General features: G+C 50.8%; 2 protein-coding genes across 3 annotated transcripts in view; one reads left to right on the forward strand and one right to left on the reverse strand.

The window, feature by feature from the left end:
- Window positions 1-15,744, reverse strand: part of mfsd10 (major facilitator superfamily domain containing 10) — a 79,216-nt gene extending 63,472 nt beyond the window's left edge. For both annotated transcript variants that reach the window (XM_068029242.1, XM_068029241.1), the window contains exon 1: window positions 15,642-15,744. The gene's annotated coding sequence lies outside the window, so the exon portion shown is untranslated. The remainder of the gene's footprint in view (window positions 1-15,641) is intronic.
- Window positions 15,726-20,244, forward strand: part of nop14 (NOP14 nucleolar protein homolog (yeast)) — a 46,433-nt gene continuing 41,914 nt past the window's right edge. The window contains exon 1 of the mRNA XM_068028987.1: window positions 15,726-16,081. Coding sequence (XP_067885088.1) covers window positions 15,726-16,081 — 356 coding nt within the window. The remainder of the gene's footprint in view (window positions 16,082-20,244) is intronic.

Raw genomic sequence — 20,244 nt, forward strand, 5'->3', positions numbered from 1 at the left:
AACAAATGCACCTCAGACCACCAGTCCCTTTGCTTTCATCATCTGCTCCCTGCCTACTCTTTCCCTTAGTCACGCTGACTTCATTATCTAGTTCCTTACAGGCTTTAGTTACTACCTCCTTACTGTCCACTGACCTCATTGGGTTCCCATCCCCCTGCCACATTAGTTTAAACCCTCCCCAACAGCATTAGCAAAAGCACCCCCAAGGACATTGGTTCCAGTCCGGCCCAGGTGTAGACCATCCAATTTGTAATAGTCCCACCTCCCCCAGAACCGGTCCCAATGTCCCAAAAATCTGAGCCCCTCCCTCCTGCACCATCTCTCAAGCCATGCATTCATCCTGACTATTCTTTCATTTCTACTCTATCACGTGGCACTGGTAGCAATCCTGAGATTACTACTTCTGAGGTCCTACTTTTTAACTTGGCTCCTAACTCCCTAAATTCTGCTTGTAGGACCTCATCCCGTTTTTTACCTATATCATTGGTGCCTATGTGCACAACGACAACTGGCTGTTCACCCTCTCCCTTCAGAATGTTCTGCAGCTGATCTGAGACATCCCTGACCCGTGCACCTGGGAGGCAACATACCATTCGGGAGTCTCGTTTTCGACCACAGAACCACCTATCTACTCCCCTTACAATCAAATCCCCTATGACTATAGCCCTTCCACTCTTTTTCCCGCCCTTCTGAACAGCAGAGCCAGCCACGGTGCCATGAACCTGGCTACTGCTGCCTTCCCCTGGTGAGCCATCTCCCTCAACAGTATCCAAAACGGTATATCTGTTGTGGAGGGAGATGACCGCAGGGGACACCTGCGCTGCCTTCCTGCTCTTTCTCTGCCTTTTGGTCACCCATTCCCTTTCTCCCTCAGCAATCCTAATCTGCGGTGTGACCAATTCGCTAAACGTGCTATCCACAACCTCCTCAGCATCGCGGATGCTCCAAAGTGAGTCCATCCGCAGCTCCAGAGCCGTCATGCGGTCTAACAAGAGCTGCAGCTGGACACGCTTCCTGCACGTGAAGGAGTCAAGGACATCAGCCGTGTCCCTGACCTCCCACATTGAGCAAGAGGAGCATAACACGGGTCTGCGATCTCCTGCCATTTTTAATCTTAAGCTTAACTTAGTCTGAAACTTAGATAAATGAAAAAGGAACAAAAAGTTTTTACCAATCACACGATAAAAAACAAAGTAGAAAAAGCCTTACCTTATCTACACACCACCGAGTCCTTTTTTTTTGGTTAGAGGAGGAGGGCGGGTGGGAGACACTACCCGTGTAGTGTCTCGGGTTCAGAAACGGCCCAAATATATAGGGTTTTACTTACCCAGCAGCCCCTTGGTCCGCCGAAAACAAAAGGAAATTAAGTTTAAGCTGAAACTGACCTTCCCAGCTGCTCATTCGCTCGCACTCTCTGCTCCCGAATAAGCTGCTGCAAGTAGCTGCTCCCAGTCCACTCTGGCCAGATCCTGTTTTATCATATTGAAATCGGCCTTCCTCCAATTCAGTACCTTTATTTCCGGCCCGTCTTTGTCCTTTTCCATAACTACCTTAAATCTTGGAGTTATGGTCACTATTCCTGAAATGCTCCCCCATTGACACTTCTACCACTTGTCCAGCTTCATTTTCTAGGATTAGGTCCAGTACTGCCCCTTCTCTTGTAGGACTTTCTACGTACTGGCTCAAAAAGCTCTCCTGTATGCATTTTAAGAATTCCTCCCCCTTTAAGCCTTTTGCACTAAGACTATCCCAGTTGATATTAGGGAAGTTGAAATCCCCTACTACTATTACCCTATTATTTTTACACCTCTCTGTGATTTACCTACATATCTGCTCCTCTATCTCTCCCTGATTGTTTGGAGGCCTGTAGTACACTCCCAGCCAAGTGATTGCCCCTTTCTTGTTCTTAAGTTCTACCCATATGGCCTCATTTGAGGAACCTTCTAAGAAATCATCCCTCCTTACTGCAGTAATTGACTCCTTGATCAACAGTGCAATGCCACCTCCGCTTTTATCTCCTCCCCTATCATGCCTGAAGATTCTATACCCTGGAATATTGAGCTGCCAGTTCTGCCCCTGCCTCAGCCATGTCTCTGTGATAGCAATAATATCATAAAGGAATGGATGTTGCAGGTTCCGGGATTTAGATATTTCAGTAAGAACAGAGAAGATGGTAAAAGAGGGGGGGGTGTGGCATTGTTAATCAAGGAGAGTATTACAGCGACAGAAAGGACGTTTGAGGACTCGTCTACTGAGGTAGTATGGGCCGAGGTTAGAAACAGGAGAGGTGAGGTCACCCTGTTGGGAGTCTTTTATAGACCTCCAAATAGTTCCAGAGATGTAGAGGAAAGGATAGCGAAGATGATTCTCGACAGGGGCAAGAGTAACAGGGTAGTTGTTATGGGGGACTTTAACTTTCCAAATATCGACTGGAAATACTATAGTTCGAGTACTTTAGATGGGTCAGTTTTTGTCCAGTGTGTGCAGGAGGGTTTTCTGACACAGTATGTAGACAGGCCAACCAGGGGCGATGCCACATTGGATTTGGTACTGGGTAATGAACCCGGCCAGGTGTTAGATTTAGATGTAGGTGAGCACTTTGGTGATAGTGATCACAATTCGGTTAGGTTTACCTTAGCGATGGGCAGGGACAGGTATATACCGCAGGGCAAGAATTATAGCTGGGGGAAAGGAAATTATGATGCGATTAGGCAAGATTTAGGATGCATAGGATGGGGAAGGAAACTGCAGGGGATGGGAACAATCGAAATGTGGAGCTTATTCAAGGAGCAGCTACTGTGTGTCCTTGATAAGTATGTACCTGTGAGGCAGGGAGGAAGTTGTCGAGCGAGGGAGCCGTGGTTTACTAAAGAAGTTGAAGAGCTTGTCAAGAGGAAGAAGAAGGCTTATGTTAGGATGAGATGTGAAGGCTCAGTTAGGGCGCTTGAGAGTTACAAGCTAGCCAGGAAGGATCTAAAGGGAGAGCTAAGAAGAGCAAGGAGAGGACACGAAAAGTCATTGGCGGATAGGATCAGGGAAAACCCTAAGGCTTTCTATAGGTATATCAGGAATAAAATAATGACTAGAGTTAGATTAGGGCCAATCAAGGATAGTAGTGGGAAGTTGTGTGTGGAATCAGAGGAGATAAGGGAAGCGTTAAATGAATATTTTTCGTCAGTATTTACAGTGGAGAAAGAAAATGTTGTCGAGGAGAATACTGAGATTCAGACTACTAGGCTAGATGGGATTGAGGTTCACAAGGAGGTGGTGTTATCAATTTTGGAAAGTGTGAAAATATATATGTCCCCTGGGCCAGATGGGATTTACCCTAGGATTCTCTGGGAAGCTAGGGAGGAGATTGCAGAGCCTTTGTCCTTGATCTTTATGTCGTCATTGTCGACAGGAATAGTGCCGGAAGACTGGAGGATAGCAAATGTTGTCCCCTTGTTCAAGAAGGGGAGTAGAGACAGCCCTGGTAATTATCGACCTGTGAGCCTTACTTCGGTTGTGGGTAAAATGTTTGAAAAGGTTATAAGAGACAGGATTTATAATCATCTTGAAAAGAATAAGTTCATTAGCGATAGTCAGCACGGTTTTGTGACGGGTAGGTCGTGCCTCACAAACCTTATTGAGTTTTTCGAGAAGGTGACCAAACAGGTGGATGAGGGTAAAGCAGTGGATGTGGTGTATATGGATTTCAGTAAGGCGTTTGATAAGGTTCCCCACGGTAGGCTATTGCAGAAAATACGGACGTATGGGGTTGAAGGTGATTTAGAGCTTTGGATCAGAAATTGGCTAGCTGAAAGAAGACAGAGGGTGGTGGTTGATGGCAAATGTTCATCCTGGAGTTCAGTTACTAGTGGTGTACCGCAAGGATCTGTTTTGGGGCCACTGCTGTTTGTCATTTTTATAAATAACCTGGAAGAGGGTGTAGAAGGGTGGGTTAGTAAATTTGCGGATGACACTAAGGTCGGTGGAGTTGTGGATAGTGCCGAAGGATGTTGTAGGGTACAGAGGGACATAGATAGGCTGCAGAGCTGGGCTGAGAGATGGCAAATGGAGTTTAATGCGGAAAAGTGCGAGGTGATTCACTTTGGAAGGAGTAACAGGAATGCAGAGTACTGGGCTAATGGGAAGATTCTTGGTAGTGTAGATGAACAGAGAGATCTTGGTGTCCAGGTGCATAAATCCCTGAAGGTTGCTACCCAGGTTAATAGGGCTGTTAAGAAGGCATATGGTGTGTTAGCTTTTATTAGTAGGGGGATCGAGTTTCGGAGCCACGAGGTCATGCTGCAGCTGTACAAAACTCTGGTGAGACTGCACCTGGAGTATTGCGTGCAGTTCTGCTCACCGCATTATAGGAAGGATGTGGAAGCTATGGAAAGGGTGCAGAGGAGATTTACAAGGATGTTGCCTGGTATGGAGGGAAGGTCTTACGAGGAAAGGCTGAGGGACTTGAGGTTGTTTTCGTTGGAGAGGAGGAGGAGGAGAGGTGACTTAATAGAGACATATAAGATAATCAGAGGGTTAGATAGGGTGGATAGTGAGAGTCTTTTTCCTCGGATGGTGATGGCAAACACAAGGGGACATAGCTTTAAGTTGAGGAGTGATAGATATAGGACAGATGTCAGAGGTAGTTTCTTTACTCAGAGAGTAGTAGGGGCGTGGAACGCCCTGCCTGCAACAGTAGTAGACTCGCCAACTTTAAGGGCATTTAAGTGGTCATTGGATAGACATATGGATGAAAATGGAATAGTGTAGGTCAGATGGTTTCACAGGTCGGCGCAACATCGAGGGCCGAAGGGCCTGTACTGCGCTGTAATGTTCTAATTCTAATAATCCCATGTGCTAATCAATGCCCTCAATTCATCTGCCTTACTAGTGAGACTCCTTGCATTAAAGTAAATGCAATCCAGCCTTGCATTTTTCACTTGTATCTTAACAGGTCTAACAGCTCTGCCTTCCGACTGACTCAGTTTCTCTTCTATATTTGGCTGTGCCTCACCACCTACTGCACCTCCACTCTGTATCCCATCCCCCTGACAAATTAGTTTAAACCACCCCCCCAACAGAACTAGCAAACCTCCCAGCAAGGATGTTGGTCCCATTCCGATTCAGGTGCAACCCGTCCAACTTGTACAGGTCCCACCTTTGCCAGAAACAGACCCAGTGATGCAGGAACCTAAAGCCCTCCCTCCTGCACCATCTCCTCAGCCATGCATTCATCTGCTCTATCCTCCTATTCCTATACTCACTAGCATGTGGCACAGGGAGTAATCCAGAGATTACAACCTTTGAGGTCCTGCTTTTAATCTGCTACCTATCTCCCTAAATTCTTGTTGCAGGACCTCATCCCTCTTTCTACCTATGTCGTTGGTACCAATGTGTATCACAACCTCTGACTGTTCACCCTCTCCCTTCAGAATGTCCTGCAGCCGCTCCGTGACGTCCTTGACCCCGGCACCAGGGAGGCGACATACCATCCTGGAGTCTCGTTTGCGGCCACAAAAATGCGTATCCGCACCCCTTATAATAGAATCCCCTATCACTATAGCTCTTCCATCCCTTCTCCTCCCCTGCTGTGCAGCTGAGCCTTCCGTGGTGCCACGATCTTGGCTGTTGCTGCTTTCCCCTGGGAGGTCATCCCCCCCCAATAGTATCCAAAGCGGTATATCTGTTACAGAGGTGGATGGCCACAGGGAACTCCTGCACAACCTGCCTGCGCCTACTACTCCGCCTGGTGGTCACCCATCCCTTTTCTGCCTGTACAGCCATTACCTGCGGTGTGACCACCTCGCTTAATGTGCTATCTACGATGTTCTCAGCATCGCAGATGCTCCACAGTGAATCCACCCGCAGCTCCAGCTCTATAATGCAGGTAGCAGTAGCTGCAGATGGATACACTTCCTGCACACATGGTCGTCAGGGACACTGGAAGCGTCCCTGATTTCCCACATAGCGCAGGAGCAGCATATCACTGGGCTGAGATCTCCTGCCATGACTTACCCTTAGATTACTTAGTTTCTCCCTTAATTAAAAAATACTAATTACACTAGTTCTACCCACTACAATCTAAAGTCCTTAATAAGTTACACTGAATTTAAAAAAAACACTTTAGTAGTACTCACCTTATCACTGGAGGTTTTTTTTTCAACAAAAAAACTTTCCCCTTTTTTTTAAGCTATTTAAATGCACTAAGAGCTGCTACTCAACCAACCAATCACCTTGCAGATTTCCCATGATGTCACTAAGTTTTTTTTTCCGAGTCTCAGCGCACGCCGAGAGGGAGAGCAGGTCCGCCAACCACCATCGCTCCTGTCTTCAGGTAAGTGAGGGCTATAGAGTCCCGCGCTCTCTTTTACAGCTCCCGCTCCGGATCAGCTTCTGCCCAGGTCCGCCAGCCGCCGCCGCTCCTGTCTTCAGGTAAGTGAGGGCCTAGAGCCCCGCGCTCTCTTTTCTAGCTCCCGCTCCGGATCAGCTTCTGCCCAGGTCCGCCAGCCGCCGCCGCTCCTGTCTTCAGGTAAGTGAGGGCCTAGAGCCCCGTGCTCTCTTTTACAGTTCCCGCTCCGGATCAACTTCCACCCAGGTCCGCCAGCTGCCGCCGCTCTGAACTGAAAACAATATCCAAACCCCAAACAGAAAGTCAACCTCCTGACCTGCATAAACTCTGACATGTGGCTTCTCTGTAAACAACTCCCCTTAGTCCAAGATTCCTGTTGTTTATTTATCTTAAGGCAGGTGATCTCCAGTAAAGGTTTTTAGCACTCCATGATTCTTCTAGTATTTGTTTTCAAAGTCAATGACCCCAGTGACAAAAGCGAAGTCCAGCATTTCTTCAGACTTCCAAATGAATCCATTTCCACAATTTAAAATGAGTCCTTAAAAACATATTTTTAAAAAATGAAGCACTCTCATAACACCTCCATCCTTGGAGGAATGAAACTCCATTTCTAAATGCGTTTCATTACAAAGTGTGAAAAAAAATGAAAAATATTAAAACACATTTAAACACTCATTCTCATTCACTCTTTACCAGTAGCTAATACAGTTCTGCACCATCTTTGCACTCAGATAACTCAAAGCAAAGTTAAATCCTAGACAAAGCAGTCACAATTACAAAAAAGCAAAATACTGCAGATGCTGGAAAACTGAAATAAAAACAAGAAATGCTGGAAATACTCAGCAGGTCTGGCAGCATCTGTGGAGAAACATAGTTAGTTCTGACCTGAAACGTTAACTCTGCTTCTCTCTCCACAGATGCTGCCAGACCTGCTGAGTATTTCCAGCATTTCTTGTTTTTAATCCACAATTACATGTTGCCCCGTAATGTGGTTAACCTTTAAGTGATAAGGTTGCAACAGTAAACTCCATCAGAATACTCTGGCATTGTTTTTTTTATTTTTCCACAAAGGTTAGAGAGTTATGATCTGTATATACCAGTGTCTCCCTCCTGTAGTGGTAAACATGGAGCTCAAAATGCTTAAGTGCTAGTAATAAACCCAGGGTTTTTTTTTCCCACTGTTGAATATCTTTTTTGGTGTAGATTTAGTCTTTTGGAAGAGTATCCCACTGGTCTTTCTATGCCTGATTCATCCTCTTGTAACAAGACTGCACCAACCCCCAGGTCACAAACATCAATTGCTACCTGGAAGGGCTTAAGGTCGTAATTGCACTAGAGAGAAGATTTATGAGGATGTTGCCGGGACTGGAAAAATGCAGCTATGAGGAAAGATTGCTGGGGTTGTTCTCCTTGGAACAGAGAAGGCGAAGGGGAGATCTGATTGAAATGTACAAAATTTTGAGGGGCCTGGATAGAATGGAGGTGATGGGTCTATTCACCTTAGCAGAGATGTCAGTGACGAGGGTCATAGATTTAAAATGAATGGTAGAAAAATTAGAGGGGAGATGAGGAAAATCTTTTTCACCTAGAGGGTGGTGGGGGTCTGGAACTCACTGCCTGAAAGGGTAGTTGAGGCAGAAACCCTCAACTCATTTAAAAGGAGTCTGGATATGCACCTCAAGTGCTGTAATCTGCAGGGCTACAGACCAAACACTGGATCGTTTTTCAGCCAGCACCAACACGATGGGCCAAGTGGCCTCTTTCTGTGCCTTAAACTTTCTATGATTTCTATGATTCTAGTGAAATTTGGAGCAGCAAACACTGGTTCATTAATCAAAATGGCTTTCAGCCTCTCAAAAGATGCTTGGCACTCTTCTGACCACACTACCTTGGCTCTTTTTTGTAACAAATCTGTCAGTGGAGCAGCTATAGTACTAAAATTTGATACAAACTTGCGGTAGAAAACACACATCCCCAAAAACCTCATGACTTCTCGTTTAGGGGTAGGGAACTCCACCAGTGCTTGTACTTTCGCTGTCCTTGGCAACACTTGTCTTTGCCCTACTACATGCCCGAGGTAGGTTACTCTCACTTTTGCAAGGTTTATTACTAAATCAGCCAATTGTAATTTTCTAAACAGAGCTTCTAGTTGTTCCAAGTGGTCCTTCAAGTGTCACTGTATATCAGCACATCATCAAGGTAAACCACACAGTTAGCAATACTGGCTACCACTTTGTTCATTAGTCTCTGAAAAGTGGTTGGGGCATTTTTTTAGCCCGAATGGCATCACTCAACATTGGAAAAGACCGTCTGGTGTGACAAAGGCCGATATTTCTTTATCTCGGGGTGTTAAAGGAACCTGCCAGTATCCCTTTAACAAATCTATTTTTGTAAGAAACATGGCAGTGCCCACTCTGTCAAGACAGTCTTCCAAGTGAGGAACTGGGTAGGAGTCTGCCTTTCTTGCTGCATTAACCTTTCTGTAGTCTGTGTCAAATTTAGTTGAACCATCTGGTTTGGGTTCTAACACGACTAGGGAACTCCAGCTGCTTTGACTGGGTTCAATTAGGTGGTTTTCCAGCATGTATTGGATTTCTGCTTTCACCTGGGCCTGTTTCTCTGGACTTAAGCAGTAAGGAGGCTGTTTTATAGGAAAAGATTTTCCTATATCCACGTCATGTATGACTAAGGTTGTACAGCCTGACTTGTCCCACCAGACTCCTTTAAATGCTATGAGTAGCCTTGTTAGTCTTCTCGTTGTTCTGCATCTAAATATGAAAGCATAGTGTCTAATCTCCCTAGCAATTCAGTATTAGCTAAACAGATAGTAGGAGGTTCAATTTGAGAATTGTCTAGGCCTCCTTCTGCCTCATCCTCACTATCCCTTTCATCCTTCACTGTCCCCAATACCTGACATACCTGTGCTTGCTTAGCCTTCTCCCGGCGATGATATTGTTTCAACATATTTATATGACACAGCCGACTCTTTTTCCAGCGGTCTGGGGTGTCAATCAAATTATTTACCAATTTTTTGACTACTTTATATGAACCACTGAAGCGTGCTTTCAGCGGTTCACCCTGTAAAGGCAGTAATACTAATACCTCATCCCCTGGTTGAAATGTTCGGGTCTTGGCATGCTCGTCTGCCCATTTCTTCATGGTTGTTTGGGAAGCATTAAGGTGTTCCTGAGCCACTTTGCAGGCTCCCATGAGCCGCTCCCAGAACACGGATACATAATATAACACGGAAGGTTCATCCCTCTGTTCTAAAAACCTTTCTTTGATTAGTTTTAGAGGACCTCTTACCTCATGTCCATAAACAAATTTAAAAGGACTGAAACCGAGAAAGGACTCATTAGGTGAATCCCTAGTGGAAAACAAAAGAAATTCTAGCCCTTTATTCCAGTCATGGGGATATTCATAAATAAAAGCAAAATACTGCGGATGCTGGAAATCTGAAATAAAAACAGAAAGTTCTGGAAATACTCAGCAGGCCTGGCAGCATCTGTGGAGAGAGAAGCAGAGTTAACGTTTCAGATCTGTGACCTTTCATCAGAACACACTGATCATCGGACCTCACTGCCAACCCCAGCATCTTCCTTTCTGGCCTGAGGAGGAGATACCAGGGTGTTCCCAGCTGTCCTTTCTTGTCCCCGGCTACTTGCCTTCCTTTCACCCTCCCACTTTCTATCCTGCTTAGGTTTGTGGAGGTGATGGGCAAAGGGTTTGGGCTTGTAAAGAAGCTTGTAATCATCCGTGATCTCCAGCTGCAGGTCTGGCTGCTGAAACCTTGGTTCTTACTAACGAAGTTAATTTTTAAATTCTTCCAGGAGAATTAATTCCCTAAGGTTCCTACTCCTACTCCATATGTTCGGATGGTGCTGTCAAAGGAGGCGTGGTGAGTTGCTGCAGTGCATCTTGAAGATGGTACACACTGCTGCCACTGTGTGTCGGTGGTGGAGGGAGTGAATGTTTGTAGATGGGGTGCCAATCAAGCGGGCTGCTCTGTCCTGGATGGTGTCGAGCTTCCTGAGTGTTGCTGGAGCTGCACCCATCCAGGCAAGTGGAGAGTATTCCATCACCCTCCTGACTTGTGTCTTGTAGATGGTGGACAGACTCAGGAGGTGGGTTACTCGCCGCAGGATTCCTAGCCTCTGACCGGAAATCAGAAAAGACAATAAGAAGTAAATGGAATTTAAAATAAATTTTAAATGGAACGCAGGAATAGAGAAACTTGGAGGTGAATGTACACAAATCTTTGAAGGTGGCAGGACAATTTGCGAAGGCTGTTTAAAAAACATATGAGATTCTCAGCTTTATGAATAGAGAAATGGAGTACAAAAGCAAGGAAATTATGCTAAACCTTTAGGCACTAGTTAGATCTCATCTGGAGTTTTGTGTCCATTTCTGGTCACCTCAGAGAGGATGCAGAGGAGATATTCTAGAATGATACCAGGCATATGGGGCTGCAATTATGCAGAGAGACCAGAGAAGCTGGGGTTCTCCTTAGAGCAGAGAGGATTAAGAGGAGATTTAATATAGCTATTCAAAATTAGGAAAGATTTTGATAGAGTTGGCAGAGAGAAACTGCTTCCACTGGCAGGCAGTTTGGTAACCAGAGGACACAAATTTCAGGTAATTGGTATATAATCCAGAGATGCGATGAGAAGACATTTTTTTAACGGAGTGAGTTGTTATGATCTGGTATGCACTCCCTGAAAGGTAGTGGAAGCAGATTAAATAATAACTTTCAAAAGGGAATTGAATAACTACTTAAAGAGGGAAAATTTGCAGGGCTATGAGGAAAGGTCACAGGACTGAGGCTCTTTCAAAGAGCCAGCACAGACACAATGGGCCGAATGGCCTCCTTCTGTACTGTAAGATTCTATGATGCTAAAAAAATGGGGTTTTTGTGTTTGTCAAGGGGATGACACTGGGAGAGAAGTTTACCTCAAATATACTGGAAAACACCTAATTATAGACATTGCCACTCCTGATGGCTATAGGAATGTGAGTCAGTCATTCAGCCCCTCGAACCTGCCCTCCCATTGAATTAGATCATGGCTGATCTGCAACACAACTCCATTTACTGCTATCTCTTGGTTACTTTCATTCATAAGTCACAAAAATATCGGCGGTGGAGGGAGACCGGAAGAAGGGCTGTTTGACCGATCATCCAATTGGATTACCGTTTGCTTTCCAATTGGCTGGGAAAGCAGTGGACCCTAAGGCTGGACATGTTGAGCGACCAATAGTGAGAGTGTGGGGAGGGGCAGTTTTGGCCGGAGGTCATATGATAAAACCTCCAGGAATACATCCAACAAGATTTGGCAACTCTATCCCCCTTCCAAAGATCACAAGATAGGTAACATTTTTACATACTACCTCGAACTTTGAGTAATACTCTACATCTGCCCTCCAGTGGACTTCCTACACTTTCCGAAGCATTTCAATAAGACAGATATTGTCATATTTTTTCATTCTTAAATCTTTTTTCACCAGTTTTTTTCTCCTGCAGGCGTTGACTGATTTCTGGGGCACAGTTCCACAGATGATGATCGATAGTAAGACAAGCATTGCACCCAATCCCATCAGTTTCCTGAATGGTGGGATAGGTTAAAATTTTCCGTTGAACTTGTGGTGTGTCATAGCTCAGCCCACATCTGTTTAAATACCTTTCTCCTCCCTCCCTTGGGTTATTGAGGGCAATTGTAACACTCCTGTTGCCATCCCATCCTAGATCAAGCAACTCAGCATCTTTGCTGTGATCTGGAACGTGCTGCCTGGAAAGGCAGTGGAAGCAAATTCAACAGTAACTTTCAAAAGGAGATTCGATAAATACGTGAAGGGGAATATTTACGTGGCTATGGGGAAAGAGCTGGCACAGGCATAGAGGGCCAAATGGCCTCCTTCTGTTGTTACAACCGAGGCGGGCGGAGTGCACTGTTTTTTCTTTTTCCACTTCTCCACAGGTCACAACATATATTTAAATGTTTACCCAGTTGCTGATACGGTCAATCATATACTCTTTATCCCAGAATAAAATACACCAACCAGGTTTCTTTAATAAACAACAAACTTATCAGTTAATTATAAAACAACACTTAACCAGTAACAAAGCAAAGCATTAACGCACAGATTGAAATACATAAGTTCCCTTTTACCTGAGCCCCACTCACAAACACACACACACCAGTTAACCAGAAAAAAAGAGATTTTCTCTTTAGAGCTCTGTTACAAAAAAAGACAAAAAATACTTTGGCCAAATACTTGCTAATTCTTGAAGTAAAAGGAGAAGATGTGGAACGATGTCCGTTGTCCCTTTTAGTTTAGTTTAATTTTAGTTTAGAGATACAGCACTGAAACAGGCCCTTCGGCCCACCGAGTCTGTGCCGACCATCAACCACCCATTTATACTAATCCTACACTAATCCCATATTCTTACCACATCCCCACCTGTCCCTATATTTCCCTACCACCTACCTATACTAGGGGCAATTTATAATGGCCAATTTACCTATCAACCTGCAAGTCTTTTGGCATGTGGGAGGAAACCGGAGCACCCGGAGGAAACCCACGCAGACACAGGGAGAACTTGCAAACTCCACACAGGCATTACCCAGAATTGAACCCGGGTCGCTGGAGCTGTGAGGCTGCAGTGCTAACCACTGCGCCACTGTGCCACCCATAAACGCACATTTACGCACAGATGGCTCTCACTGGGATCTTTCTCTGGAGCAATTCGTTCAGGTGACAGCGAGGATTTATCCGGCGGGTTTTCCCAATGTCTCAGGAGAAATGCAGCAACAGGGGGTTCAAGCAGGTCTTTCAAGACGAATGTAGCATCAACTTCTCTATTTCTTACACTCACTTCGAAGAGCTTCTCAAAGAGGTGGAAAAACTTGCAGGTTTTTCAAAGAGATGGAACAGGCTGAGCTGGGGTTTTGTCCTTCAGGTTGATTTTTAAAACTCCAACTGACTGTCCAAAGCGAAACCAAAAACAATCTCAACAGTCAAGCCTCCTGACCCCAATAAATCTTGACCTGTCACTTCTCTGTAAACATCTCCCCCAAGTCAAAAAACACCTACTGGGTAATTATATGAAGACAGGTGACTTCCAGTAAGAACTGTTTACAAATCAAGTCCAAAAGACCTTACGATGACCTCTTTTTAAAAAAACACAAAGTCCAGCATCTAATTCAGTTTTAAAACTCAAGTCCTCAAAATTTAACAAAAAATTGAAGTACTTTTGTAACACTGTGCAGTAAGAGCCTATAATTCTAGACTGGGAATAGAAATCTGGGTGTCCTTTTTGGACTATGTGGTCAGCTACTCACTGTCTAATCACTGTGGAAGCAGATCCCAAGATCTACTAAGGATCTTAGTGATCCTGATGTTCTGTAGGAACTGGTCTACCTCTAATTTTGGACTTGCATTTATAAATCACCTCTCATGAACTCAGCATGTCGCAAATCGCGTATCAACCAATAATGTCCCTTTTCAAGTGTGCCACTGTGAAAAATGTGACTGCCAATTTGCACACTGCAAAATCCCACAAACAGCAATGTGACAATGACCAGATCATCTGTTTTACAGTGATTTTTAAAGTATTTCTAGCTTTCTCTACCACCTTTTTTTGTCTTAATCACAACCAATAGTTTGGAATATTTCCTGATTTTTTTTCTATTTTTGAGTGCATATTTTACCTTAATTATAAAATTCTACAAAGTCAAAATGCAGCATTTGTTTTTGGGTAAGGTTATGTAAGTAGAAACATAGAAATTTTGCAGCACAGAAAGAGGCCACTTGATCCATCGTGTCTGTGCTGGCTGAAAAATGTTGCACCCATTCTAATCCCGCCTTCCAGCATTTGGTCCATAGCTCTGCAGATTACGATACCTGAGGTACCTATCCAGACTCCTTTTGAATGAGTTGAGGGTCTCTCCTTCAACTAACCTTTCAGGCAGTGAGTTCCAGACCACCACCACCCTCTGGGTGAAAAAGGTTTTTCCTCATCTCCCCTCTAATTTTTCTACCAATCGCTTTAAATCTATGACCCCTAGTCACTGACCTCCCTGCTAAGGTGAATAGACCCTTCACCTCCACTCTATCCGGGCCCCTCAAAATTTTGTACATTTCAATCAGATCTCCCCTCAGCCTTCTCTCTTCCAAGGAAAACAACCGCAGCCTATTCAATCTTTCCTCATAGCTGCATTTTTCCAGTCCGGTCAACATCCTATTAAATCTCCTCTGTACCATCTCTAGTGCAATTACATCCTTTCTGTAATGAGGTGACCAGAACTGCACACAATACTCAAGTTTTGGCCTAACCAATGAGTTATGCAGTTCCAGCATAACCTTCCTGCTCTTATATTCTATACCTCAGCTAATAAAGGAAAGGATTCCATATGCCTTCTTAACCACCTTATCGACCTGTCCTGTTACCGTCAGGGATCTGTGGACATTCACTCCATGGTCCCTCACTTCCTCTACACTTCTCACTAATTTCCCATTAATCGTGCATTCCATTGCCTTGTTTGACCTCCCCAAATGCATCACCTCACACTTCTCTGTGTTGAATTCCATTTGCCACTTTTCTGCCCATCTGACCAGACCAACCCGTCCATCAATATCTTCCTGCAGCCCACCACACCGCCAATCTTTGTGTCGTCTGCAAACTTCTTGATCATGCCCCCTACATTTATGTCCAAATACCACAAAAAGCAGGGGTCCCAGTACTGAGCCCTTCGGAACACCATTGGAAACCGCCTTCCAGTCGCTAAAACAGCGGTCAACAATTACTCTTTGTTTCCTGCCACTGAGCCAATTTTGTGTCCAGCTTGCTACATTTCCCCGGATCCCATGGGATTTTATTTTTTTAACCAATCTGCCATGTGGGATCTTGTCAAAAGCCTTGCTAAAATCCATGTACACCACATCAACTACACTACCCTCATCTATCTTCCTTGTTACTTCTTCAAAAATGTTATCAAATTGGTCAGACAAGATCTTCCCTTAACAGATCCACAAAAGTTGAAATATCTCCACGATATCGGTGCTTCTCTAATTCTGTCTTCTTGAGCATCCCTGATTTTAGTCACCCCACCATTGGCAGCCGCTCCTTAAACTGTCTTGGCCCAAAGCTCTGGAATTCCCTCTCTCTCATTCTTTAAGTTGCTCCTTAAAACCGACCTCTTTGATAAGCCTTTGGTTACCAGTCCTAATATTTCCTTTGTGTTTGATAATGCTCCTGGGAAGTGATTTGGAACGTTTTACCATGTTAAAGGTGCTATATAAATACCAGTTGTTGTTGCTGTGAATGAGAGAACTCAAACTGTTGGGTAACATCAGGCAACTGCCAGCTCCACTCTTGCCCGCATCAAAGATGACAACGCTGGAAACAGCTGCAGCCTGGAAGCGGAAGTATTCAGGCAGTCATGTGACCAGGCGCTGGGTTGTGACCTTTGACACGTGCCTTGCTGTTGGGTTTCGGGCCGCGCGTGGAGAGTGGAGCGAGAGGCTCGCGGTCTCCGTGGTAACGGGTGTGCGGAACAGGCGGTCTGTCTCCTTGGTGACGGTGAGTGATCGGTGCTCGAGGCCTTCGGGTCTTCAGCCGCCGCTTGACGCAGACGGGAAGCGGCTGTGTATAAAAATCCCTCATCACAGAGTTACTGGGGCCCGGGTCCTTACCTGGATGTATACCGAGGCGGCTCCACCGGCATCTTCATCTCCATGCCCACTGTAACCTCACCCCAACTTCCACCCGACCCCCCACCCAATCCCCGCCTCACCCCAACCCCCCACCCAATCCCCGCCTCACCCCAACCCCCCACCCAATCCCCGCCTCACCCCAATCCCTGCTTCACCCTAACCCCCACCCTAATCCCCGCCTCACCCTAATCCCAGCCTCACCCCAATCCCCGCTTCACCCTAACCCCCACCCAATCCCCGCCTCACCCTAACCCCCACCCAATCCCCGCCTCACCCTAACTCCCAACCAGCCCCTGCCCCACCCTGCCCCTTAACCAACCCCCACCCAATCCCCACCCCACCCTGCCCCTTAACCAGCCCTCACCCTACCCCACCCAACCCCAGCCTCAACTCACCAACCCGAGCCCACTTCATTCCACACCTCACCATCTCGCACACTTTTTTTCCTTTACCTCCCCACATGCCCCTAACCACCCTCTTCACCCCACCCCCCCATGCTGACCCACCGGTTCCCCCCCCCCCCCCTCCGTGCTGACTTGTCCCCCCCCATGCTTTCCCCCAGGTCCCCCCCCATGCTGACCACCCGTCCCCGTCCCCCCTCCCACGATGACCCCCCCCGTCCCCCCTCCCACGATGACCCCCCCGTCCCCCCTCCCCACGCTGACCCCCCCGTCCCCCCTCCCCACGATGACCCCTCTGTCCCCCCTCCCCACGCTTACCCCTCCGTCCCCCCCCCCACGCTTACCCCCCCGTCCCCCCTCCCCACGCTGACCCCCCCGTCCCCCCTCCCCACGCTGACCCCCCCGTCCCCCCTCCCCACGCTGACCCCCCCCGTCCCCCCTCCCCACGCTGACCCCCCCGTCCCCCCTCCCCACGCTGACCCCTCCGTCCCCCCTCCCCACGCTGACCCCTCCGTCCCCCCTCCCCACGCTGACCCCTCCGTCCCCCCTCCCCACGCTGACCCCTCCGTCCCCCCTCCCCACGCTGACCCCTCCGTCCCCCCTCCCCACGCTTACCCCTCCGTCCCCCCTCCCCACGCTTACCCCTCCGTCCCCCCCCCCCACGCTTACCCCGTTCCCCCCCCCCACGCTGACCACTCCGTTCCCCCCCCCCCCACGCTGACCACCTCCGTTCCCCCCCCCCCCCCCGCTGTTCCCTCAGTCCCCCCACCCACGGTGATCCCTCCGTCCCACCCCCACGCTGACCTTTCCGTCTCCCCCCCCCCCCCACGCTGACCCCTCCGTCCCCCCCCCCACGCTGACCCCTCCGTCCCCCCCCCCACGCTGACCCCTCCGTCTCCCCCCCCCCCCACGCTGATCCCTCCGTCTCCCCCCCCCCCACGCTGACCCCTCCGTCCCCCCCCCCACGCTGATCCCTCCGTCTCCCCCCTCCCCCCCCCACGCTGACCCCTCCGTCTCCCCACCCACGGTGATCCCTCCGTCTCCCCCCCCCCCAACGCTGACCCCCTCCGTCCCCGTCCCCCCACGCTGACCCCTCCGTCTCCCCCCCCCCCCACGCTGATCCCTCCGTCTCCACCCCCACCCCGCTGACCCTTCCGTCTCTCTTCCCCCCGCCCCCCCCACGCTGACCCCTCCGTCTCTCTCCCCGCCCCCATGCTGATCCCTCCATCTCTCCCCCCCAAGCCGACCCCTCCGTCTCCCCCCACTCGCTGAACCCTCCGTCCCCGTTCCCCCCCCCCACGCTGATCCCTCCGTCTCTCCCCCGCCCACCCCCCCCCCCCCCCCCCGGCACCCATGCTGACCCCTCCGTCTCTCTTTCCCCCCCCCCCCCCTCAAGCTGACCCCTGCGTTTCTCCCCCCCCCCCCCACGCTGACATCTGCGTATTCCCCCCCCCCACGCTGACATCTGCGTATTCCCCCCCCCCCACGCTGACATCTGCGTCTTCCCCCCCCCCCCCGCACGCTGACTCCTGCCTCTCCCCCCCCCCCCCCCACGCTGACTCCTGCCTCTCCCCCCCCCCCCCCCACGCTGACTCCTGCCTCTCCCCCCCCCCCCCCCCCCACGCTGACTCCTGCCTCTCCCCCCCCCCCCCCCACGCTGACTCCTGCCTCTTCCCCCCCCCCCCCCCACGCTGACTCCTGCCTCTCACCCCCCCCCACGCTGACTCCTGCCTCTCCCCCCCCCCCCCACGCTGACTCCTGCCTCTCCCCCCCCCCCCCACACTGACCCCTGCGTTTCCCCCCCCCACGCTGACCCCTGCGACTCCCCCCCCCCCCCCACGCTGACCCCTGCGACTCCCCCCCCCCCCCCCCCACGCTGACCCCTGCGACTCCCCCCCCCCCCCCCACGCTGACCCCTGCGACTCCCCCCCCCCCCCACGCTGACCCCTGCGACTCCCCCCCCCCCCACGCTGACCCCTGCGTCTCCCCCCCACGCTGACCCCTGCGTCTCCCCCCCACGCTGACCCCTGCGTCTCCCCCCCACGCTGACCCCTGCGTCTCCCCCCCCACGCTGACCCCTGCGTCTCCCCCCCACGCTGACCCCTGCGTCTCCCTCCCCCCCACGCTGACCCCTGCGTCTCCCTCCCCCCCACGCTGACCCCTGCGTCTCCCTCCCCCCCACGCTGACCCCTGCGTCTCCCTCCCCCCCACGCTGACCCCTGCGTCTCCCTCCCCCCCACGCTGACCCCTGCGTCTCCCTCCCCCCCACGCTGACCCCTGCGTCTCCCTCCCCCCCACGCTGACCCCTGCGTCTCCCTCCCCCCCACGCTGACCCCTGCGTCTCCCTCCCCCCCACGCTGACCCCTGCGTCTCCCTCCCCCCCCCACGCTGACCCCTGCGTCTCCCTCCCCCCCCCACGCTGACCCCTGCGTCTCCCTCCCCCCCCCACGCTGACCCCTGCGTCTCCCTCCCCCCCCCACGCTGACCCCTGCGTCTCTTCCTCCCCCCCCCCACGCTGACCCCTGCGTCTCTTCCTCCCCCCCCCACGCTGACCCCTGCGTCTCTTCCTCCCCCCCCACGCTGACCCCTGCGTCTCTTCCCCCCCCCACGCTGACCCCTGCGTCTCTTCCCCCCCCCCACGCTGACCCCTGCGTCTCTTCCCCCCCCCCCACGCTGACCCCTCCGTCTCTTCCCCCCCCCCCCACGCTGACCCCTCCGTCTCTCTCCCCCCCCCCCCACGCTGACCCCTCCGTCTCTCTCCCCCCCCCCCACGCTGAGCCCTCCGTCTCTTTTCCCCCCCCCACGCTGAGCCCTCCGTCTCTTTTCCCCCCCCCACGCTGAGCCCTCCGTCTCTTTTCCCCCCCCCACGCTGAGCCCTCCGTCTCTTTCCCCCCACCACGCTGAGCCCTCCGTCTCTTTCCCCCCCCCCCACGCTGAGCCCTCCGTCTCCTTTCCCCCCCCCACGCTGAGCCGTCCGTCTCCCTCCCCCCCCCCACGCTGACCCCTCTGTCTCCCTCCCCCCCACTCTGATCCCTCCGTCTCCCCACCCCCCTACGATGACCCTTCCGTCTCCCCACCCCCCTACGATGACCCTTCCGTCTCCCCCCGCCCCCACGCTGATCCCTCTGTCTCCCCGCCCCCACGCTGACCCGTCTCCCAGCCCCCACGCTGACCCTTCCTTCTTCCCCCCCCCACGCTGACCCCTCCGTCTCTCCTACCCCCCCCACGCTGATCCCTCCGTCTCCCCGCCCCCACGCTGATCCCTCCGTCTCCCCGCCCCCACGCTGATCCCTCCGTCTCCCCGCTCCCCAACCTGATCCCTCCGTCTCCCCCTCCACGCTGACCCCTTCGTCTCCCCCCCCCCCCCCACGCTGACCCCTCCGTCTCCTCGTACCCCCACGCTGACCCCTCCGTCTCCCCGTACCCCCACGCTGACCCCTCCGTCTCCCCGTACCCCCACGCTGACCCCTCCGTCTCCCCGTACCCCCACGCTGACCCTTCCCTCTCCCCCCGCCCCCACGCTGACCCCTCCGTCTCCCCGCCCCCACGCTGACCCCTCCGTCTCCCTCCCCATGCTGACCCTTCCGTGTCCCTGCCCCGCCATTCACCCCACGCTCTGCTCACCACCACCCCCCACCGTTTGCCCCCCCCCCCCCCATTCTACCCCCTCCCGCCCTGCCTTTTCTACAGGTGGTATGCTCTTGGGATGGCAGTGGTGGGCATCCAATGGCGAAAATGCGGGGTCAGGCTATTTGGAGGCGGGAGGTCAGTTGATAAAATTTCCAGGAATAA

This window comes from Heterodontus francisci, chromosome 4 (genome assembly GCF_036365525.1).
Source record: "Heterodontus francisci isolate sHetFra1 chromosome 4, sHetFra1.hap1, whole genome shotgun sequence".
Classification (NCBI taxonomy): Eukaryota; Metazoa; Chordata; class Chondrichthyes; order Heterodontiformes; family Heterodontidae; genus Heterodontus; species Heterodontus francisci.